General features: G+C 41.0%; 1 protein-coding gene across 3 annotated transcripts in view; it reads right to left on the bottom strand.

Moving 5' to 3' along the window:
* Positions 1–24960, bottom strand: part of tecpr2 (tectonin beta-propeller repeat containing 2) — a 107336-nt gene that overhangs the window by 78443 nt on the left and 3933 nt on the right. For all 3 annotated transcript variants that reach the window (XM_038777249.1, XM_038777242.1, XM_038777233.1), the window contains exons 2-8: positions 19318–19553; positions 18913–19041; positions 15978–16106; positions 12178–12335; positions 10012–10330; positions 5716–5848; positions 291–734 (exon numbers count right to left, since the gene is read on the bottom strand). In XM_038777249.1, coding sequence (XP_038633177.1) covers positions 291–734; positions 5716–5848; positions 10012–10330; positions 12178–12335; positions 15978–16106; positions 18913–19041; positions 19318–19536 — 1531 coding nt within the window. In that variant the 5' untranslated portion in view covers positions 19537–19553. The remainder of the gene's footprint in view (positions 1–290; positions 735–5715; positions 5849–10011; positions 10331–12177; positions 12336–15977; positions 16107–18912; positions 19042–19317; positions 19554–24960) is intronic.

The following is a 24960-nucleotide window of genomic DNA, read 5'->3' as shown; positions in this document are numbered from 1 at the left end:
GACATGAGTTTGTTTCTGGCCTTGGGTGACTGTGTGGAGATCTCCCCATGTCTGTGTGGGTTTCCTCTGGATGCTTAAGATTTCTCCCACAGTCCAAAGATGTGCAGGTTAGGTGGACTGGCCACGATAAATACCCAGGGTTACGAGGATGGGGGGGGGCAAACTTCACACAGTGATCCGGGGCCGGGATCAAACCCAGGTCCTCAGCGCCATAGGCAGTAGTGCTAACCACTGCGCCGCCCCTTGGGGGATTTTATGTTCTATAAAGTGAACGGTTACATGTAAAATACCTTGCTTCCGTTTCTTCTTCTTTTTTACAGGAACAACAATGAGCTGTTGGTTAAATTCTTCCATGTTTATTGTCCTGAACCTTTCGGAGGAGTCTGGAATCTTGGTTAATCCCATAGATGAGGAAAGTGCTCCAACCTGCTGCTCTGGAGTTGTCACATGGCTAAAAACACTAATACCACTGTTTATAGAACTGCTTCTGCTCCTTGGCTCACTTTCTGAATATCTTCTTTCTCTCGTCTCATCCCACACATATCTTTCAGCATTGATTTTTGCATTCAAACTCTGCTCGGGTTCGGAAGACCATGGATGTTGCACTTCAAAATGACCAGTCCCTGAAGCTCTATTTTCACTTTGCATTTCTTTTGAGTCTGTTGTGATTACTGTTTCTTGAACTAATTCACTGGAACTGGCTGCCAGCGCAGAATCTCTTTGTGAATGTACACCTGAAAATGCAATTAAGTCAGTATTAAATTTACAGATTTCAAAACTGCTTTTGGAAAAAGGAAAAAAAATCTGCGACTCAGGACAGTTTCCACAAACAGCATTTTAATAACCTTTTGCCCCTGAAGGCAGGGATTCTTCACTGGACAAAGCTTAATATTTAAAAGAAAACCTGAAGACAACACTCTGTCATTGTCCACGTCTATTTGAAGTTAAATTTGAAAATAAAATCTTTCAGTTTTAAAATTACAACTGACGTAATATCAGTGACCATCTGCAGAGAGGGTATTCCAAACTGCTATCACCCTTTTGCGTGTGCACAGTTTTCCTAACTTCATTGATGAAAGGTGGACCTAATTTTTAGACCCAAATCCCTCGCCTTAGATTTTCCAATCAGGAGGAACCAGGTTTCTCATGCTTGTGCCTTTTAAATAAAGTTGGAAAAAAATTATATAAATCCTGGAGAAATTGTCCAATGCAGCAACTTCACTGACTGGTAATTTGAACCAGTCTTTTAATAATGATCTTTATTAGTGTCACAAGTAGGCTTACATTAACACTACAATGAAGGTACTGTGAAAATCCCTTAGTCGCCACATTCTAGCACCTGTTCGGTACACTGTGGGAAAATTCAGAATGTCCAATTCACCTAACAAGCACATATTTTGGGATTTGTGGAAGGAAACCAGAGCACCTGGAGAACCTATGCAGACACGGGGAGAACGTGCAGGCTCCGCACAGGCTGTGACCCAAGTCGGGAATCGAACCCGGGTCCCTGGCACTGTGAAGCAACAGTGCTAACCACAATCGTAACAATACACCGACTGTACTTTTACTGCAAATGTGGTATCACTGGAAATGAGCCGATGGGAAAAAAAACACAAAGAGATTCATTCCTCTTTCCATCACGGAACTGTAAACAGTTTCAATTTTTACATTATAGACATGATTACTGTACTATTGCAGATGTTGCAAAATTAGGCCAGAGCCAGATGCAGGTTATAAAATAAAAAGTTCCCAGGTTTAGACTTTGCTGTAATTTTCATATATACTCAGTTACCAGATTCATGATTCTGACAGAAAATATTTCTCCTCTGCTTGGTCTGAAATGAACAACCCCTTATTTTGAAAAAGTAACCCCTAGTTCTAGATTCTCTGGCAAGAGAAAACATCCTCTCCACTTCCAACCTGCCAATATCCCTCAGGATTTTGAAGGTTTTGAACAAGTAGCCTCTTAACTCTTCTAAACTCCAATGGATACAAGCCTAACCTCTTCAACCGTTCCTCATAAGATGACCCACTCATTCCTGTATTGGTCTAGTAAACCCTCTCTGAACTGTTTTTAATGAGTTTACATTCTTTCTTAGATAAGGAGACCAGTACTATATACAATACTCTAGATGTGGTCTCATCAATGCCCTATACAACTGAAGCACAGCCTCCCTACCTTTGTAATCAATTCCCCCTCACAATAACATTCTATTAGCCTTCCTAATTATTTGTTGTACATGTATACCAGCCTTTTGTGATTTATGCACTAGGATACCCAGATCCCTCGGCACCTCAAGAGCGCTGCAATCTCTCACCATTTAGATAATAAGTTTATTTTTTATTCTTCCAGCCAAAATAGACATTTCACATTTGCGCACATTTACTCCATCTGCCAGATTTTTGTCCTTTCATAGCCACTTTGCGTCCTCTTCACTATCTTTATGGCATTAGCAAATTTAGCAACTCTACCTTCAGTCGCTTCATCCCATTCATATAAATTGTAAAGTGGTTGAGGTTCCAGCACTGATCCCTGTGGCAAACCACTTCACATCCTGCCAACTAGAAAAAGACCCATTTACGCCAACTATTTCCTGTTAGCTAGCCAATCTTCAATCCATGCCAATATGTTACCCCTTACTTACTCGTACTTTATTGTGGCCTATTATGAGTTTAATGGAACAGGCAAAATAAGTCTTTCATTAAAATATAATCAAGAGTCCTGAAAAATGGTATCAAATTTTCAGAAATTTGTGCCTTGTGGCGCAGTGGTAATGCCCTCCTTCTGGGCCAGAAGCTCTGGGCACAAGTGTTCATGGCATGGCCAAACAGATTAATTATCAGCCTGTAAATTCTTCCAATATGTCTGATGGCAGGTGGGAAGAGCAGGATAGGTTTCTTCTCAACCAGATTGCAGAAAGCAACAGAAAACCACTGCAGTACTTTGCCAAGCATAATCATGGACCAATCCAATGGAAGTAAATGATCGGCAACAGCCTCTTAGGGCATGGTCCCTGGAGGAGAAGGAGGGGGATATGGAGAGGAGATTCAAGAATCACCTGCTTAGGCTATAATCTGCAATATGGAAATCCAGGTTGATCATAAATTACAATTGATTCACCATGCACCATGTCTCAAGATTACTTGTCAGCACTGTGTAGGTCAAGTATCTAAGCAAGAAGCTCATGGCAACTTAACAACACCGAAATTTCCTTAATTTTATACATCTGTCCATCAAACCCTATATTGGGAGGAATCTGATTACATAGACTCTCAGGACTTTTCAAATACGATTTTTCTTGGAGTCTTTCAACAGCTACTAAATTTTCAGGCACATCAGAAAACAAGTCACATTTCTGGTATTTAAAAAAGATTTGGATTTATACACCACCTTTCCCAATCACAGGATGTCCCAAAGTGATTTACAGCCAAAGAAGTGCTTTTTGAAGCTTGGTCACTGTTATAATGTAGGAAAAGCAGCGGCCACTTTGTGCTCTGCAAGCTCCCTCAAACCAGATAATCTACTGTTCTTTGTGATGTTGATTAATGGATAAATATTGGCCAAATCAGCAGGAATAACGCTCCGCTCTTCGTGTCATCAGATATTTTACATCTGCCTGACAGAGCAGAAGGGGCCTTAGTTAAATGTACCATCTGAAAGATGGTACATCACTCCCTCAGTATTGTACTGGAATGCCAGCCTTAATTTGTTTGCTCAAGTCTTTGAGTGGGTCTTGAACCTAAGATTTTCTGACCCCGAGGCAAGAGTGCTACTATTTGCGCCACAGACATATTTTAATTAAATTTTCCTTTCAGTTTAAAAATAAATCCTCACTAAGACTGACTCTATATTTTCAGTTCCTATATTTGGAGTAACATACAAGACATTTAAAGTGAAAGCTTTCCTTGGACTTACAGAAGATGGTGAAATTAGTTCAAATTTATACTCTATTTTAAGGCTAAAAGGAAATACCAGTGTGGGTTGTGTTTCCTTAGGCCCCGATTATTTGGGGTGGTTTATTCCCAATTGCACCCATTTTGAGTTTAGACATATTCAAATGAGACTGGGAGGATATTTAGATGCAACTTGACATTGGTAAAAAAAGGAGTTACATTGGGCACCTTTTTCACCTCCAACCTCCAATTGCGGAAGACTAAGATTAAATAAAAGTACGGTCATTAACAAATTTTCTGAAACGTTTTTCTCACAGTCAATGATTTTGTGGGTTATAAAAGTCCAGTTTAATTTTCACATGCCAAACACAATCCTTGTGCTGTGGAAATCAACATGGACTTTATCACATTAAATAAACTGTTGACGTCAGATATCATGTAAACCTTTACGAACTTGGAAAATAGAGCAAAACAGGATTTACAGGGCTATATACCAAAAGAAGAAAATTCAATGCAGATGGCAGAACTCCTTCAGTCCTTTGGGACTGTTAGTAGATTGTGGCTGCTGATCTCCAATGTTGTTTTCATCCATCCCTCCCTGGAAACACTTTCCAATAATGTGCTTCAGCAGAATGCGTATCGGTTAAATTAGGCCTCACTTTTCTTTCCCCCCTGTTTCATCCTCTTTAAATACAGGCAATGAATTAAGACAGGGTTCAGTCCAGAGAAATCTGCAGCTCTTGGCACTCACCACATGGGACACTTCATGCATTGGTCTAGATGGCGAATATAATTAACCATTTCAACTATGGAAGGGGTGACAAATATTAAGATTCACATTTCTTAACTAAATAAATACCCAAAGAGAAAAGCTTTACAGGGTTATGGGGAGAGTCAGGGCGGTGAGTGCATGGAGTGGACTAAATGGATCGCTCTTCCAAAGAGTCAGCATTGGCACATTGGGCTGAATAGCCTTTTGACTCACTGCTCACCTTTGTTCTGCCAATCACACATTCTAATCTCTTTACATGCTACCATCAGCACCCTTCTTAGCCTTAATCACCGGCATTTACATTCCTTTTGTCTTTCTGTCCACGGAAGCTTTGTCAATCTCCACCTATCCCTGACCCCCTATCCAGACCCACCCCTCCAAGCCACCACCCCAACCACCCCCTCCCAACACCAGGATAAATCTGACCCTAAATCTAGCTCTCCCCAGCTTGGACGGTCATCCAGACTCGAAACGTTAACTCCCTTCTCTCTCCATAGATGTTGTCAGACCTGCTGAGATTGTCCAGTATTTTGTTTCAGATTCCAGCATCTGCAGTAATTTGCTTTTAGCCTCCTCTATTTGATTGCCTTGACATTCTTCATGAAGATTTCATTAAGGACAGGGGCGGCACATGGCACAGTGGTTAGCACTGCTAATTACGGCGCCGAGGACCTGGGTTCGATCCCAGCCCCGGGTCACTGTCCATGTGGTGTTTGCATATTCTCCCAGCTTCACCCCCACAACCCAAAGATGTGCAGGGTAGGTGGATTAGCCACACTTAATTGCCCTTAATTGGAACAAAATAATTCGGTACTCTAAATTTTTTTAAAAAGATTTAATTGAGGACTATATGATTGCAGCCAGAAGCACATGTTTCACCCGATTTTCCACACTTTGGTAGACCACAGATACTGAGGCTAACTGTAATTTCCAGGAGTCAGCAAGTTAAGCAAGGCCCAAGCATCCAATTTGGTATTTTGCTGATCTATATGACTCCATACCACATACATGGAAATTTCCCAACTCAGCCTAAAATAGTGTTGTCCTACCTGTTGTCATCAACCCTTCTGGTTTGCTGGAAATCCGGACAATATTACGGTCATCAGTCAACATGAAAATTTCATCTTCTGTACAGGAAACAGACACAATGCCACTGAGCCCTTCCAGTGCACCAATCAAAGCCTGCAAATGTCATGAATTAAATATCAAAAACGTGATATTGCTTAATTGGCGTGACTTGCATCAACTTCACCTTTTGAGGATTAAAGAACATTTTTAGTTAGACAAAAACATTTAGGGCTGGATCTTCCTGGGAGGGCCCAAGTCCCATCACGAGGGCCTGAAAGAAGGCCATCCATCTTGCTGCTGCCGCTGGCCGCAGGATCTGGGGTCATAATTTGCCAGCTACAGTCAATTAAGTGAGCGACCCCAGGGCCACCATCCAATTTAGCACTGTTGGACCCTCAGCATAGTGCCCGCTGGGAGGCCGCCAATTTTTCACTAGGATATCTCCCCAAGCCGTGGGTAGGCTTAAAAATTAAATTTCTAACTTTTTCCAGTTTTAATAAAAAATCACTGACCCTCCATAAATGCTGCCTGACCAGAGAATTTCCTGCATTTTCTGAACAAGACCTCAATGTTTTGTGCATTTAAAATTTGTCAAATGAATATTGCCAATATCCATACAATTCAAAAACAAAACTCCCAAAAGGCTGGCGAGTCAATCAGAGCCACTATTTTTATTTCTGAGTTATCTCATCCCATGAAGGTTTTGGTCGAAACCAATTTGAAAATCCCCGAGTGCTAATTGAAATGAATCTCAGTTTTGTTCAGTTTGTGAACAGAATCACATGGCACCCACCAAGTTTCCACCATTGTCTATAGCCTATCTCCTCAGAGCAATATTGACAACTTAGTGAATTGTTGCGCTGTCAAACTCAGTAGATACGTCAAAACGTATTTTCTCTTTGGGCCCTTAAAGCCATTATGGAAAAGCAGAGTTTCATCTTAATGTAAACGGAATAGGAGGATGACACGGTGGTGCTCCAACTTTGTCGTGCATTTGGGGAGATGGTGTTGGCGCGACAATGTCACTAGAAGTGGCAAAGTCATTAGGCTCGTAATCCTGAGGCTAATGCTCCAAGGACATGGGTTCAAATCCCACAATAGAAGGTAGAATTTAAATTAAATGAATTTGTCTGCAATTAAAAGCCAATTCCAGTGAGGATAACTCAAAACTATCACCGATTGTTGTACAAACCCATCTGGTTCATTAATGTCATTTAGGGAAGGAAATCTGCTATCCTTACCTGGTCTGCACCTGACTACAGACCCACAGCAATGTGGCAGATTCTTAATTGCTCACTGAAATGGTTCACTCATTCGGGGCAATTAGGGATGTACAACAAATGCTGGCCTTGCCAACGCACATCTCATGAATGAATAACGAAAATAAATTGGTCCTTGAGTTTACACTTTTCTGATCCTACTCAAGCACCTGTAGCTATTTTTAGAATAGACTTCCTTGGGGTTTCAAGCACTTTGTCCTTAACAGTGTTTGCACTATTTAGTATTCTGCTAGGATAGTCTGAAATTTAAGACGTTCTGAATTTATGGTATTTATTTTATTTCTTTTAACAAATTAGAGCTGATGATTAAGCCCAAACTGTACTGCATCCTGAGGTCAGGCTTGTTCTCCAGTACATGCAAGCCAATATTTTTCCCTTTGGTAGAATGAATATTTGACGTTTCTGCTCTTTCTTGTGTTCTTTCGCGCTCGCTGTTTTCTTGCAGCTTTGTACTCAGGCCAATTGGACATTACCCATTTAGGATGCAAATGGGTTTTCTATTAGTTTCTTTTAGTTTTCAATTCCACTTTAAAAATTAGGATGCCTTAGTCCTGTTAGGAAACCAAAAGTAATTTTAAGGGATTTATATTTGTATTGGCAAACATTAGAAATAAGGTATAGTTTCAAGTGAGTTTAAGTGTTTACATGGTTCGTCTGGTTCAGTTTCTGATCAATGGTAACTCCCAGGCTGTTGATAATCAGTGATTCAGCAATGGTAATATCATTGAATATCAATGTCATATTTTGCTTTATAATGCTGTTGTGAAATGTCTTGGGGCATTTTGTTACATTAAAAGGCACAATATCAACACAAATAGCTGTTGTACATATTTGATGCCACCTGGTGGCAAGATGCCTACAATAACAAGCAAATATAATTGCCCTTTACAAAATGTTCACCTTGTATTTTACCATTAGGAACATTCACATAACATTGCAACACAAGATATATGCCATGTTTGCAAAATCTTAAACATACCACCAGTCAGTCAACCTTAGACTACAAGATTGAGGGACATGGATAGAGTGGATGGGCAGGCACTCTTTCCCAGGGTGGAGGGGTCAGTCACCAGGGGGCATAGGTATAAGGTTCGTGAGGCAAAGTTTAGAGGAGATGTGCGAGGCAGGTTTTTATTTTTAAACAGAGGGTGATGAGTGCCTGGAACGCGTTGCCAGAGAGACTGTGGAAGCAGATACATTAACAGCGTTCAAAAGGCATCTCGACAAATACATGGATAGCAAAGAGAAAATGCTGGAAAATCTCAGCAGGTCTGGCAGCATCCGTAAGGAGAGAAAAGAGCTAACGTTTTGAGTCCAGATGAACCTTTGTTAAAACTTTTAAATTAAGATTAAGTAGTAGAGAATTTTAATCCTTTTGAAATTTGTTTGTTTACCTAACCAATTGGAAAAATCTTCCAAAACAAAATAAATCATTCAACACACCCTTTGGAAGAATCAACATCTGTGCAAGAAATCTTATTTGAAATTAATTTCCATTTGTACTGTACTTTCACCAGCAACCCTGTTTGTTTGCTTCTACATGGTCTTATAGCTGACATACAAATTGGTTCTAGAAAAGTATTAGAAAAGAGGAAACACCTGGCACAAGCAGCCAAGGGCCCTATTCCCAGGCAGGTAGAACTAACTATTCAATTAAGCTTATACCATAAAACAGCTGAGTGCTATTAAATTAGATTATTACACATGCTAGACTGCAATTTATTATAAACAAGTTCAGTCACCAGATTGAACAAGATTGAAAATGTAAATTCTTCTTTTTGAAATCAGACAGGAGTGGGGAGTGGGTAAAGAGAGAAGGAAACTGCTTTATACCCAAAATTATTTGCACACAGTATTTACCTTTAACGCACGCAGCATTAATGTTAATTTGTTTACTAATTGTACTTGGAGCCAAAGAAAAGCCTGCAATGCATAAAGTCTCTTAACTTGGGATGATACTTAATTGGTACCGAAGAATTATGCTGCCTTTGGATACATATTGTTGCTCTTTTTAATGAGTGGAATACTATCCCACTAGCGTCACCAATAATGTTGCCAAATTAACCAGATATGCCAGTTATTAATAATAATATTGCTTTTCAGAGTAGTCAGGTATCAAATGATACCACCACAAGGCTTTACCGGATATCGATCAAAGACCAAACAACCAGTTAGTCAGTTCAAGTTCAAAGATAGTTTATTTACACACAAGGATTACTTCGACTTGCAACATAAAACACTACAAGTTAAACTACACCTAACAACTACAATAACCTATACTAAATTTCAGAGCAACCGGCTCTTTGCAGATGAACAAGGCCTTTGTTCGGATCTTGCGTGGCTGGGAAGAAGAAGTGGCTTCGTTTCTGCTGGGCTCATCCGTCTGGAGCGATCGTTGGTCTTGAATTTATCTTCTGGTCGTAATGCTACACTTGGTTTTAGGTGTAAGCTGGGGCTAAGAGAGACCGAACACGTGGCTGTGTCTCTGTTTATCCCTCTGGGATTTTGCGCTCTTTGGGGCGGTCCTTAGCTTTGGACCCAATAATTCGGCAGGCTTCGATCACTGCCTTCGATTTTGGCCAATAAAGGGGCGGGTGCCTTGATGGCTGGGCGTGTCCTGAGCGGTCAGACCGTGGCTGTTTGGGCTTTCTTAGCAAAGGGAGTGGCGCCGGTTAGCCTGCATCTGTATCGGTTACTTGAGTACAATCCTTTTGTTCTGGGGAAATGGGCCATTAGAATGCAAACGACTGGAGGTTTTGATCGCGTCTAGCTATCTGGGGTGCAAATACACACATGCTCTGAGTGTGTCTGAGTCCTGGGTTGACCATAATTCCCATGGTCTTTTGCAGGTGGCCATCTGAGATGGCTCCAATATTTTCACATATATATATAGAATCAATATTCATATTGATCAACATGAACAAACAACTCATCATTCATATTACAGCATCATAGAAATGTGGCTGTTTAGATAATAGCAACTTCTATTTTGCATACCTGGTTGACTGCATCCATCACATAAATACTCGTCTTAGTCCAGCTCAGCACCCATCCATCGTGTAGGAAGCACTCCAACAGCCCAAGATTTCTCTCATATGGCTGACCAATACCTTTGCTTCCAGTTGCCGAACTTGCTCGAGGTAACAGTTCAATTGGCTTCACTCCACTAGCAAATACGTTTTTTAAAAGGAGTGTTGACTGAACAACCCCTTGTACATCAGATTTCCACAGACGAAGTCCAGGTCTTGAAGCATATAAATTCACATCAGTCTGTTTACAGAGGCCTGGTATGAAACAGGCACCAAATCTGCCAGCGCTAGAGAAATGGGAAATTAAAGCTATTTCAGGCCATTGTTTTCATGAGGGTATAAAATTAGATCTATATAAAATATTATATTTTTCTAATATGCAAAACTAATTTTTAATAATACTCAGTTTGCACCTTTGGAAGAAATGTGACATTCTATATCAAGAAGTAAATGGATTATTCTCAGCCATAGACATATTAAGTAAAAAAAATGACCGACACATTTCTATACAATTAATAGCTGGAGCTTGAAGATCTCAAATTATTCGTCCACATTATTACTCCGAAAACTTTCAATCGGCAATATATTTTGGATGGTGGGGTTTCCCACCCTGCCGTCTGAAGAGTGAGAGGGGGACGTATCCCTGCCAATAGCAGCAGCCCCACAATCATTTAACACTTAAAGGAGAGTTAATTAGCTGATATACTCTTCCCTCATCTGAAGGAGTTTCCCATTGGCCAGCGGCTCTGTAGCCCCAGCAGCGCCAGTAAGGGCAAGGGCTAGGACAGGGACTTCAAGCAGTCCCAAGATCCTAATTTCCGGAGGTGAGACCTGGGATAGAGGGACACCTGGTATGGAAAGGGGGGCCTTGGGGAGGTGCCCCCTGCCCCTGCTATGAATGACTCTGTTAGGGCGAGGTGATGGCCCTTGCTGGCTCCACATAGAATTGCGGACAGTTCAGAGGCAGGCAGCAAGTCCACCTGGGGAATTCTATGAGCCCCAGTGCCTGAAAACCTGCTAACAGAGGAATGCAAGCTCCTGCCCAACGTATTGGTAATCATCTTCAAATATTATGGTGCAAAGCTGGGGCTATAACCTTTTAGATCAGAAAATTATTGCAGATGTACTGAAGAGGAGTTCATTCAAAGGTTAATTATTCAGGCTAGAGTGTACAATCTGTACCTCATTTGTGGCAAATTAATTTAAGAGCCTGTCTTTGAGGCGGCACGGTACCACAGTAGTTAGCACTGTTGCTTCACAGCTCCAGGGTCCAAGGTTCGATTCGCTGCTTGAGTCACTGTCTGTTCTCCAGTGTCTGCGTGGGTTTCCTCCGGGTGCTCCGGTTTCCTCCCACAGTCCAAAGATGTGCAGGTTTAGGTGGACTGGCCATGCTATATTGCCCTTAGTGTCCAAAAAGGTTAGGTGGGGTTATTGGGATAGGGTGGAGGTGTGGGCTTAGATAGGGTGCTCTTTCCAAGGGCTGGTGCAGACTCGATGGCCTGAATGGCCTCTTTCTGCACTATAATTCTTTGATTCTATGATTCCTTCTGGCTCTGGCAGTCAAGTTTTGATTACAGAGCTTCCTATACAGTGCAGATGACTGGCTTCATTTATTTATACTTCTTAAAAAATAAATAAATAAATTTGCATTTCTCTCTTACAGCTTCCTCTCCTCAGCTCTCCAGAAGACAGGGGTGTACCCAGGGTACAGGAGACAATACAAATGACCCCACTCCTCTCCATACATGGTATGGCAATCCGCAATAGAATGTTTCACCTCCATAAGCTTCAGCATACAGAGTAGGAATATAGGATGTCTTAATACGACTTTTAGTACAGCACAAAATAATTTAGGCACTGAGCGAGAAGATCACAATTTTTATACCTGGGATACAGTGGATGAATGGGACTGAATGGATTGCTCTGCTGAGAGCTGGCTTAGCCTCGATGGGCCATTGGCCTCCTATGCCATAATGACTGTGACCCGAGATCCAGGCATGATCACAACCATGGAAGTGTTGGGAAGTCTAAGTGAACAATGTTATGATTTTGATTACTCAGACCAGACGCCACAAACAATTTTACTTGATGCACTGTATTAAACTGGAATTATTTAAAATGTTTGTGTGCTTACTTTTTTCTTGGTTGGGTTCCAACTTGCTTGATAATGTTCTGCTCAGTATAAACAAGAACAGAGCGTAGGCAAGTTGAAACTAGCAGAATCTTTTGAGTATAGTCCAACTGTACTATAGGAGATGACTCTTCTAATATCACACTGGGACTACAAACACCCTGTAAATAAACAGGACACAGCAGTTAAATATACAGATTAAAACCCACATCCCATTTCAAACTGTTAAATTAACATATTTCAACTTTTACGGTCAGTGTCTTACTTTCAGTATTGAAGAATAGTGAGATATCCTCAAAAGACTATTGCAGATGCTTATAAAATAATGGTCTTTACATGCGAGAGAATGCCAACATTTCACCATACATTAAGAATAGATGCTAAAAATAAGAAAAACATTTGAAAAGGGAAATAAAATTGAATACGCCAGGTCCTACAGTTACTTTCAGTAACTAAAACACCGAGTCCTAGAATTGAGAAATTAAATTGTAAGATTCCTCTGAATAAGCGTATCTGTTGCCAGCTATATTTCTTGATAATAGGCCATGCATGTATTTGCACATTTGTAGCTAAAATAGGATGAGTGATGCACAGTTGACAGTGAGAAAAACAGAACAGTTGTGCCACGTAGGGTGGGGATCTAATAGTCAAAATCAACATGAACCATCCGCTAGGTAGTTTGATGTCAAGTTATACTGCCACGTATCAAATACAATAAATCCGTGGGGAATGAGATTTATATTGGCACCTGCAATTCCAATGTTAGATGCAGCTATTTCAAATATCTTGTTTCCACCAATACCATGCCAAAAGGCCTCCTTTAATAAAAATCTCTAATACAGAAGTAGAAACGTTCTCCCAACCTCTTATCCGCAGTCGCTGCATCAATCAACCTGTTGTAATAAGTTACTATTGCAACCATTAACAATTTGAATATAAAAATAGTCAACTGGTTTTTGGTGAACCTATTCCATCGATCCTTACAGCTCTGCATCAAAATAATACTTCTCAGCCAGGGGATAAAACAACAGATTTCAGTTTCATTGGACTAAAAAGTATGCAGTCAAGTTTGCAAAGGGGCACAATTAAACTATTCCATTCCTCAATGTTGCTCGACAATTCTAGTCGATCATGGCTGATATGTATCTTTTTAAAATTAATTTTTATGGGATCTGGGCATCGCTGGCTAGACCAACATTTATTGCCCATCCCTAAGTGCCCTCGAGAAGGTGGTGGTGAGTGGCCTTCTTGAACCACTGCAGTAGTTCCTGTGGTATAAGTACGCCCACAGTGCTGTTAGGGAGGGAGTTCCAATATTTTGACCCAGCAACAGTAAAGGAATGGTGATATATTTTCAAGTTAGGATGGGGAGTGGCTTGGAGGGAAACTTCCAGTTGCTGATGTTCCCATGTGTCTGCTGCCTTTGTCCTTCTAGATGGAAGTAGTGGTGAGTTTGGAAGGTGGTGCCAAGGAGCCTCAAACTCTATATCCTTACTTAACAAAAATCTATCAGTCTTGAAAATTTCAAGTGACCCAGCTTTTGTTTCCTCCCCCAAGTCCCGAAAGACCTGCTGATTAGGTGATTTAGACATTCTGAATTCTCCCTCAGTGTACCCGAACAGGCGCCGGAGTGTGGAGACTCGGGGATTTTCACAGTAACTTCACAGGAGCGTTAATGTAAGCCTACTTGTGACACTAATAAAGGTTATTATTATTTCAGGCCCATGGTCATGGTGGAGCGTGGCAGGGCAGGGGTGGCAGAGAGTACGAGTTCCCTGATTTCCACTACCCTTGATGTGTAAAACAAGCTTCCTGATTTCACTTCAAAGCAGCCTAGCTCCAGCTTTAAGATTATGCTCCCTTATTCTCGATTCCTCTATCAGAGGAAATAATTTCCCTGCATCTATCCTACTAAATCTCACCATTTTAACACTTCAATTAAACAGGCACTCAATCTGCTAAACTCAAGGCTGAACAAGCCAAATTTGTGCAACCTGTTCTCAATTTAATTCTACTAGTTTCTATCATTCTGGTGAATATGTATGCCCCGATGCAAACTTGACTGCACCCCAAGCTCAATGTATCTTTGCAAAGATTTAAGAACCTAAAATTTAACACTACAGCAATTAATCGCTTAAAGTTGTAATTGCATTCCTGAAAAGTGCGACATTAAACGCAACAGCTTTAAGCAAATCAGATTCTCCCATTACAATTAATGTAAAAGCTGTAGTTCTCACCAGTAAAAACATTCTACTCAAGTTGAAATATTGTGCATTCCTAAATTCCTACATTTGTAAATGAAATTAAAACAAATTTAAAGTAAAAGAAATATTTTCACTCTATCTACTTACCTCAGACGTTCCTGCTCGCCATCCCGGGCTGTGAGGAAGGGCTTAGAAGAGGGCTGGTAAGCAGGAGTTTGGTGGCGAGTGTGAGGCCAGGTCAGGGGCAAGCAGAAGACTGTCAGGGAGAAGAGGCTGCTCCAAAATGGCATTGATCAGGTTATGCAGAGCTAAGTCAAGCCTGACACAAAATGACATTAGATTGGAAAGCGCGCCTACATGCCCCATTGTATCCAAAATGTTGAAGAACTTAAATAGGGGAAACTCAGGACTTACTGTACTTCAGATGGGATTTGACCAAGGCCTTGCATATCCAGCCTTCTGGGCAGCACGGTAGTATAGTGGTTAGCACAGTTGCTTCACAGCTCAGGGTTGATTCCCGGCTTGGGTCACTGTCAGTGCGGAGTCTGAACGTTCTCCCAGTGTGTGTGGGTTTCCTCCGGGTGCTCTGGTTTCCTCCCACAGTCCAAAGATGTGCAGGTTCGGTGGATTGGCCTTGGTGTCCAAAAAGGTTGGGCGGGGTTATTGGGTTATGGGGATAGGGTGGATGTGTGGGCTTGGGTAGGGTGCTCTTTCCAAGGGCCGATGCAGACTCGATGGGCCGAATGGCCTCCTTCTGCACTGTAAATTCTATGATTCTGAAGATAAAGGGTAAAATTCCACTGGCCTTCATTTTCTATTGTACCTGTACAGTAGCTTTCAGTGAAGGCAATAATGATACCAAAATCCTTTGCCCAACTATGGCTTTTGCCTGATGCCATTAAAGAAAAAAAAACCCTGATTTTTCGCAGATTCAACGGATGAACCCACTCATATTTCCCCCACAATGAACTTCATTTGCCCCAGGTTTACCCATTTGCTTAATCCGTGGCTCTTTGTAATCGGCTGATCTGGTCAATTTACTGGCCCTTCCAAGTTGGTGTAATCTGTAACTTATTCCCTCAAATCATCAATTATGGTTAAAAATTGCATTCCAGTACAGGTCATTGGAGACACCATTAATCACACAGTCAGACATATCCTTCAAGATCCTTACCATGTTGCCAAATTACTCTGGTTGGAAATTGTGCATGACGGAAGTGGGCTGTTCATCTTTAGTGCTCCTAATATTGTCATTAAACATTTTAGTGATTCATTTGTCACCATCTGACAATTCAAGTACTAGTAACAATCACAACTTTGCCAGTCCATCAATAATCGCTGCCAACCGCCTTCAATAGTAGCCAACTACCAGCATTCGTCATGCATGAATCTGACACAAATGTGTCTTTTATACACACCAACAGTACCACTGTTTTGCAAGTTACTTTTTTAAAATCTAACCGAACATACTCCAACTTCAAAAGGGTAGCCTCTTTTCCAAACAATGTTATCTCAAATAGGATTATAGGTGAGCAAATATATAGTTAATGCAACTATCAGCTAGCCTATCCAACCACAACATATTTTACATTTCATTACCTGATCCAAGTCGACAGCAGCATATACTACTTTGCCCTGATCATCCCCAGAGAACAGTTTCATTCCATTGGTGCTCCATGCTAGCGCTGTAATGTTACTTTTGTGTATACCCACATCAAAACGACGCAACTGTGGAGCAAGAATTACATCATTAGAGCTAAGAAAAATGGTAAAATCTCCAACAGTAATAGTTTTGTCAATACCCAAAAACTAGATTGCTATAACGTGGAAACCTCAATTTTTCATAGTTTAATTTTTAAATTTGTGGCAGACGAATTAACAGACTACAATTTTGAAAGACCATGGGTGAAATTCTGAATAATTAACCAACACTGCATTTTCTTTACTTAAACATTAGACATCCTGTATTAAACTCAAGACTATTTGTGAAATACTTGACGCCGAAAATAACCACCAAATCTGGTTAGTGAGGAATACTAAACAAAATAAATGCCGCATTCCACTGAAAGCCAATCCACTGTTAGGTGAATTGGAAATTCTGAATTCTCCCTCAGTGTATCCGAACAGGCGCCGGAGTGTGGCAACTAGGGATTTTCACAGTAACTTTATTGCAGTGCTAATGTAAGCCTACTTGTGACACTAATAAAGATTATTATTTATTTTCTTACTTCGAAATTCAACATTTATGCACAATGGCAACGTGGGGAATACTTTCCACAATATCAGACTATTGTGAAATTGATTTTCATTATGATGGAATGGCAGAAAAAGATTTGCATTTCCATTGTACCTATGCTGCTGAGCGCTTCATATATAACACATTATACTGAAGAACAATAGGCAAAACCAGCAGTCATTTTATTAAAACATACAAAATAGGAGCAGAAGTAGACCCCTTGACCCTTCTCTGCCATTCAGTAAGATCTTGGCTGACCTGTTTGTGTTTCGAATTCCACATTCCGGTAACCTTGGATCCTCTTGACTACCTCCACTTTAAAAATATTCAATAGACCCACCTGCACCACCTACTCGGCATCAGACGTGGTACAACCCACAGAAAATAAATTATCCTCGTATCCGTCCTAAAAGAGCAACCCCTAATTTTGAAACAGTGTTGTTCATTCTGGACTCACCCACAGGAGGAAGCATTTGTTCCACGTTCACCAAGTCAAGGCCATTCAGGATCTTGTGTACTTCAATGAAGTCACCCATCAGTCTTCTAAACTCCAGTGGAAGCAAACCCAGTCTATCCAACCTTTCTTCATAAGACAGTCTGCTCATTTCAGGTACCAGTCTAGCACCCCTCCACTGAATCGCCTCCAATGCATTTATTACTTTCCTTATATGGAGACCAAAATTGCACACAGTATTTGAGAAGCAGTCTCACCGGTGCCCTGTATAACTGAAGTACAGCATTCTTACTTTTCTGTTCAATTCCTCTTGTAATAAGTCTTATCAGTCTTAATTACTTGCTGAAGCTGCGTACTAACTTTTGTGCATCACCTAGATCCCTCTACATCTCAGAATTTAGTAATGTTCTCAGTTTAAGTGATACTTGGTGTTTTTTTTATTCTTTCAGCCAAAGAGAACAACTTCATATTTTCCCACATTATATTCCATCTGCCATATTTTTGTCCACTCACAACCTATCAATATCTGTCTGCAACCACATGTCTTCTTCACAACATACTTTCTACCTATCTTTGTGTTTTCTATAAATTTAGCTAACATGCTTTTGTTTCCCTCATCCAAATCATTGATATACTGTAAAAAGTTGAGGCCCCGGTAGAGACCTCTGTATGACTCAACCCCTCACATCCTGCCAATCAGAAAAAGACTCATTTTCTGCCAGTGTCAATCCACACTGAGAAGCTTCCCCATACACCATGAGCTTTTATTTCCCACAATAGCCTTTGATGTGGCAATATATTAAACAACTTCTGGAAATCCAAGTTCAGCAAGTCCACAGACTCCCCTTAATCCATAACACGTGTTATTCCTTCAAAGAACTGCAACAAATTGGTCAAACATGGTTTCCCTTTCATAGTGAGATCTCACAGATAGCAATTAATGCTATTTTTATGCTGGTGCCGAGAGGATTGTTACGAGACTCCATTACTTTTCCAGGGAACTAGGGAACCAGTAATATTGCCTGCACAGGGACAGAGACATTGATTTCGAACATGCTACCTGAAAAACTGCATTCCCAACATGCCAGCACTTCCCCAGTTTTGGAGAAAAGGCTGAACCCACAAACTAATAATGCAACAGAAAAATAAGAAAAAAAGTCTGGCCATGCCTGCACACCCTATCAGCAATTGAAGGGTACGGTCACTGCAACAGACCTAGAAGCAGGTCACCCAATAGCATTTTCAGCCACGTATTTAGCTCGAAGAGATCGTCAAGACAGATTTTTTTTTCAAAACACCCCCCCCCCCCACAGGGCCATCAGCCATTAGTTCTTCAGTTTTGCTTTGAGCTCTGACCTTTGTTCTGCTATTAACATATTCCATCTCACCTTTATGCCATCAGTAGCACCTTCATTTGTCCTTAACTCCACCATCAACACTTTTTGTCTTGTGCCCAAAACATCTTTGCCCAATCTTGCCTAGCTCACACCAATCACTGACTTTCCACTTTGGTCCATCTGTTCCACCTGCTCTTAAACAGTTTAAAATCCATCACATTTCTCCCTCCCTTTAGCGATGAAGCGGAGTCACATTCACCCGAAACGTTAACACGGTTTCTCCACAGATGCTGCCAGACCTGCATTTTTCCAGCATTTTCTGTTTTTATTACAGTATTTGTGTTGCTGGATAGAGAAAAAGTAGCAGACTGCTTTGATGGCTACAGACGCTGAGAAAATAACTTTTAGCTTTGCTGAACAAAGAGAAAATCTGCAGAAGCTCCTACATCCAAAAATAAAATTCTCCCAGTTGTGAAACTACATGTTGCTTCTCGAACTTCAGTTTACCTGTTTGTTTCTTCCAGGCAATGGGGAAACCAGCTGGAAAAGCACCACTCTTCCTGAAGATGTCCCAACGGCAACAAGATCATCAAAGCAGGCCAACAATTTCACCACTCTAATAATATCCGTTTTACCCTTAATGAGAGAAAAAATGCTTTTAGCAAGTGACTAGATCACAACATTTTTTGAAGGATATATAAAGCTGCATTTTGAAGATATATTTGGATACACCAATTAAAAATACCATAACCTCAGAAGAACATGACTAATCATTATTCTCAATCATTTTTGGCTAATGTTAATGTCAAAGTATTAGAGTTGATATACTAATATCTAATGCACTGCATCACCTGATCTCAATAAATAGTTTCATTCACACAAATACAGCAGCAGGCTAAAGCTCAAACATACCTCCAGATTATATTTTGTCATCTTGTTCAGCCGTCTGCAGTAGAGATAAAGCATACCAATATTACTGCCCACTGCAATATAGTCCTCATTGGCATCAAGTGCTGTGAGATGCACAAATACATTTCGAAATCCTTTTTGTACTTTTGCTGGGATAGCATTAAGTAGGTAATATAATGGATTGAACTCCTTAAATGTTGTGAAGTGCACATCTAATGCCATGGCATCAATACGACAGTCTATATTGAAAAAATAAACAAATGAAAATGTAATTGGAAATGCTCATCATCAGGCAAACAGGTGACACACAAATCCACTTACATCAGACAAGTTTATATTGAACAGTCAAAGTTCAGACAAGGGCACTGTTGATTGGTCAATTATCTCAAATTTCACATCCAAACTCAGGAAATAAATATTTATCTACAAATGAAGACAGTTACCTACTCTTTAATTAGCTGCTTAAGTAGCTCTCTTACTATGGAACATCTTGGAACTTGCACAAAAGTATCATTAGTGGGATCTTAAATGATGCAATAGGTCTACAGACTGTAACTATAATGTGACAAACATGATACAGCTGCAACTGAAACCTGGTATGTTAGTGTAGAGAACCTCGTACCAGCAAGAAAATGCAAGTCATAACAGACATATCAGGCAGCCACGTATAATAGACAAAACATGAACTAAATGATGAGATTGTTAGAAGCAGCTTATAGCAACATATAAATTGCAATAAAACAAAATCACCATGGAATAAACAGCTACAGTAAACCTATCAGTAGAAAAGGTTACAGTTCATAGAACATAGAACATAGAACAGTACAGCACAGAACAGGCCCTTCGGCCCTCGATGTTGTGCCGAGCCATGATCACCCTACTCAAACCCACGTATCCACCCTATACCCGTAACCCAACAACCCCCCCTTAACCTTACTTTTTAGGACACTACGGGCAATTTAGCATGGCCAATCCACCTAACCCGCACATCTTTGGACTGTGGGAGGAAACCGGAGCACCCGGAGGAAACCCACGCACACACGGGGAGGACGTGCAGACTCCGCACAGACAGTGACCCAGCTGGGAATCGAACCTGGGACCCTGGAGCTGTGAAGCATTTATGCTAACCACCATGCTACCGTGCTGCCCAGTTCGATCAACACAAAGGTACAGCATCTTAAAACCTGAAGGCAAATATTCTTGAGGTGTCAGCACCTGAAACATGCTGCTGGCAGGGGTCATTCCACTGCTTCCATGAAAGAGAACAGGCCAGAATTTGGATCATTTGCCTATATGATTATTCAGGCTGGAAGTAGCAACACGATACAAGATAAACCAAGGCAATGCTCAAAATGTAAATCAGACTGAGCAATGACCAACAGCTCCCCAAGGTTTGGATAGCCAATCACAGGAATAATCTGGAGTCAGAGCTCCAATTTCTCCCATAACACACCTTTTATATTATAGGCCCTTTTCTATTTCATATGTGGTCATTCCCATCTTTTTCAAACTCCAGGAAAATTATTTTTCTTTTCTCGGAGTTGAGCATCGCTGGCTAGGCCAACATTTGTTGCCCATCCCTAATTGAGGTGGTGAGCGGTCCAACTGATATAGGTACACCCACTGTGCTGTTAGGAAGGGAGTGCCAGATTTTGACCAAGCAACACAGTGAAGGAACGGCGACATAGTTCCAAGTCAGGTTGGTGTGCGGCTTGCAAATGTTGCTGTTCCTATGTAGCTGCTTCCCTGAACTTTCTCAGTGGATCATATCTTGGGTTTAGAGGGAACTGTCGAAGGAGCCCCAACGAGTTGCTGCAGTGCATCTTGTAGCTGGTACACACTGCTGCCACTGTGCACAGGCAGTGGAGGCGGTGAATGTTTAATGTGGTGGACAGGGTGCTATTCAACTGCTCTATCGGAAGCTGGCATGGACCTGATGGATTGAATGCCCTCTTCCTGTAACATAAGGATCTGATGACTTCTAGTACCAACAAGCCTATTTTCAATAATCAAGATCAGTTCCCTGGTTTCAATAATACTTAGAGGACTGCTTTGTCCTGGATGGTGTCAAAGAGTGTGCAGAGTATTTGCATCAGATGCCTGCCTTCTAAATGGTGGACGGTTTTGGGGAGTCAGGAAGCAAGTTACATGCTTGACCTGCTCTTGTCGCTGCAGTACTTATATATTTGCCTTGTCAGTGGGTTTAGATAATGAACACATCAAACTTGCAGACCACAAAGTCCAATTTTGCCATCCATGGTTAATTAACTGGAATTTACCAGGAGTATCTGTAGGAGTGTTAAATGTTGGCCTTGGATGGAGATCATTGGCTTGGGCCTTTGCTCCTGATATCTACCCAATGACTCAAGACTCCATTTTAACTTCAAGACAGGAATGCAATAAGGGTAGTGTTCAGCTGGTATGGGAGCAGAAACATGGAGGTTCACCCAGCCTCAGATGGTAGGAAGCAGTCCCCTGCTACTAATTGGGTGGCAGACGGTTCATCTTGCTGGGCCCCTCATAACACTGGTTGCTGTTCCTGGTGAGCTTGACAATGTCCCTTTCTAAAAATACCAAATCTACCACACTCCCCTTTCAGAAGGGCACTCAGCTCACCAGTATTTTTTTCCCCATGGTTTCGAATGGTTTACAATACTGTAGCTGGGGCCTAACCGACATATTGTAAAAGATTCAGTACAACTTTCTTGCTTTTGCACTCTATTTATAAAGCCAAAGATCGAGTATGCCTTTTGAATTTGCCCTGCACCTTCAACGGTGCACATACATCCACACAACTTTGCTCTTAAACTCCCTTTAAAATTGTATCATTTAGTTTACATTGCCTGTTTATTCCTCAAACTTAAATGAATCACTTCACACCTGTGTGTTAAAATTCTATCTGCCATGAGTCTGCCTATTTTCACCTCCTGGTGTCAGTTACTCCCTGCATTTTTATTAACCACATTGAGTTTTATGTCATATGCAGAACTTTGACATTATGCCTTTTATATTAATGATCTGTTAAATCACCTCTGAAATCTAACTGCTCACGCTCCTTTCTGACCCTTGCCAATTTTGCAAGCACATGACCACTGCCCCTTTAATCCGACTGACCTCAGTTTTGCGAAGCCATACCTTATGCGGCAATTTTGTCCAGGACTTTTGAAAATTAAAGTTCACAACCTCAAAATCCTCTGTAATTTCAGCAAAAACTTAATCAAATTCTTGCTGCCATTTATTAGTGAATATTTTTCCAAATGCCAATTAATTTTGACCTGGATTATTGACTCAAAAGTTTCTCCATTATTAACATAAGACTGACTGGTCTGTAGTCTTAGGTTAGCCTTTATTTGAGCATTTGCAATCCAGCCCTCAAACACCACTTTGAGCAAACTGCCAACAGGCTTCCATAAAGTTTATACATTACAAATGACCACCTCAGTGTGATACTCCAAGGCACCCAGTATCCGTGGGTTCATCAGAAGGGCAAGGGAGAACGTTAGTACGTTGACTTCTATTAAAAGCATTACTTTTGTATAAAATTGAGCATCTGTTAACCACAACCTTATTTGATGCTCCAAATCTTCTAAATAAGTAATGATTTAGAAAGCTTTTCCCTTAAAAAGCACATTTATTCCTCTCCAAATCAACTCGTGAAATGTTTATGGAGAGACTTATTTAGAACGATCAACAAAATTTACCTCAACATTATCCATATGTCATTCACTAACAAGAGCGTGTTACTCTACTGATGTTGAGATTGGATGTTGACTTTCAATTTAAATGCTAATAAGGCAAATCATTGAAATTCATACATCGTTACTCTTCATTTCAAAATAATAAGATGTAATGATCATCAGCGGTGCTGCTAGATATGAAAAGTGTTACACCACATAATTTTATAATGATTACAACACAAAAGGAGGCCATTCAGCCCATCATGTCCATGCCAGACTGATCTGTTCTCTGCAAGAACTCTATTCACGACGCCCTATGCTGCTCTTGTTTGGCCTTTGTTCTGCACTGTAACCAATCATTATTTGTTGATGTACCATTTGACAATATACTCGTCAATTATTTTTTGTCTATGCACAATGCACGTACTGTGTAAGTTCCCGTGGCCGCAGAAACATATTTTTCACTGTACTTCGGTACATGTGACAATAAATATCAATCAATCAAGCAAATGTTACTCAGCTAATCAACTCACTACAGTTATTTTCACTTCAGGTAATTAGCCAATTCCTTTTGAAAGTGATAACTGAATCGATTTCCTCCCCATTCTAAGTAGATTCAACATCCTGACCACTTGCTGCATAAAAATATTTTTCTCCATGTTGTTTCTGCTACCATTCACCTTAAATTACTGTCCTCATGATCCTCCTGCCAATGGGGACAGTCTCTCCCTAATTAGTCTGTCCAGACTGCTCAGAACTTTGCATACAATGTCACTTCAAATTTTGGATACTGCAAGTCCATTTGAATGTGCATCGACTTTGTATTCCAAAACAATACCAAGACAAGACATTATAAGACAACGTGCTCTTAATATGCTGATCTATTTTAGTAGCAACACCATTATGTCAGTCTCTTCTGTCAGTTCGTTTTCTTTGCTAAGCGAATAGTAAATTAATTCAAACACTGTAAAACTATATTCATGAGAATAAATTTAAATATTTAAGTATGCCATAAAGATAGGAAGCTTCTAGAAGTAATAATATTTCTCATATTCCAAGACCAGAACAGGTGATGCTACAGTATTTAAAATAAAAAAAACCAGGGTCATGTGATGTGAGTGCAGGAGTGGCTGAGTTGAGCGCTCTAGCTCAGCTCATCTTTTAATCTGTCTTTTCATCCTTGTGCACGTTTCTTTTTTGACCTTCTTGGTTTACAGCATGGTAGCACAGTTGTTAGCACTGTTGCTTCACCGCTCCCGGGTCCCAGGCTCGATTCCCGGCTTGGGTCACTGTCTGTGTGGAGTCCGCAGGTTCTTCCTGTGTCTGCGTGGGTTTCCTCCGGGTGCTCCGGTTTCCTCCCACAGTCCCGAAAGACGTGCTGTTAGGTGAATTGAACATTCTGAATTCACCCTCTGTGCACCCGAACAGACGCCGGAATGTGGCAACAGTAACTTCATTGCAGTGTTAATGTAAGCCTACCTGTGACAATAAATCTCATTATTATTATGTCCCGATAATTGTAGGTTGGTGTTTCGGCATAAGGGACAAGATAGAATGCTTAAATTCTCACTTGTTCGTTGAGGCTGGAAGGAGTTGGGGTGGGGCCTTGCCTTTGGTGGTGCAGTTGCTTTTGATCACACCAAAACTGTGGTGAGCAATGACAGATTATAACTGCCAAAGGTGCTGTTCTGCCTGAAAGCCTCAGCTATGCAGTGCAGGTTGTCAAGGCCCAATCCTAAGCATTGTAAGATGTTTTTCTGGAAGCGCATGAGGAGATTCTTGCAATAAAGAGAGCACGGTCCCTGGCAGGAGCACGCCTCTGTATGGTTGGGTTCCTGTTGCAAGATCCGTTGTCCATCCTGACGGAGTTGAGAGAGAGGGGAACAGAAAGAGTGCTGCTGAGCCTGGTTCCCAAGGTGAAGAAGCTCCCAAATGAGTTCCAGAATTGGGTGCCATGTTTCGAGGATCT

The sequence above is a fragment of the Scyliorhinus canicula genome, chromosome 2 (assembly GCF_902713615.1).
Source record: "Scyliorhinus canicula chromosome 2, sScyCan1.1, whole genome shotgun sequence".
Lineage (NCBI taxonomy): Eukaryota > Metazoa > Chordata > Chondrichthyes > Carcharhiniformes > Scyliorhinidae > Scyliorhinus > Scyliorhinus canicula.
The sequence above is the reverse complement of the archived record's forward strand: the minus strand, read 5'-3'. Positions and strand labels throughout refer to the sequence as shown.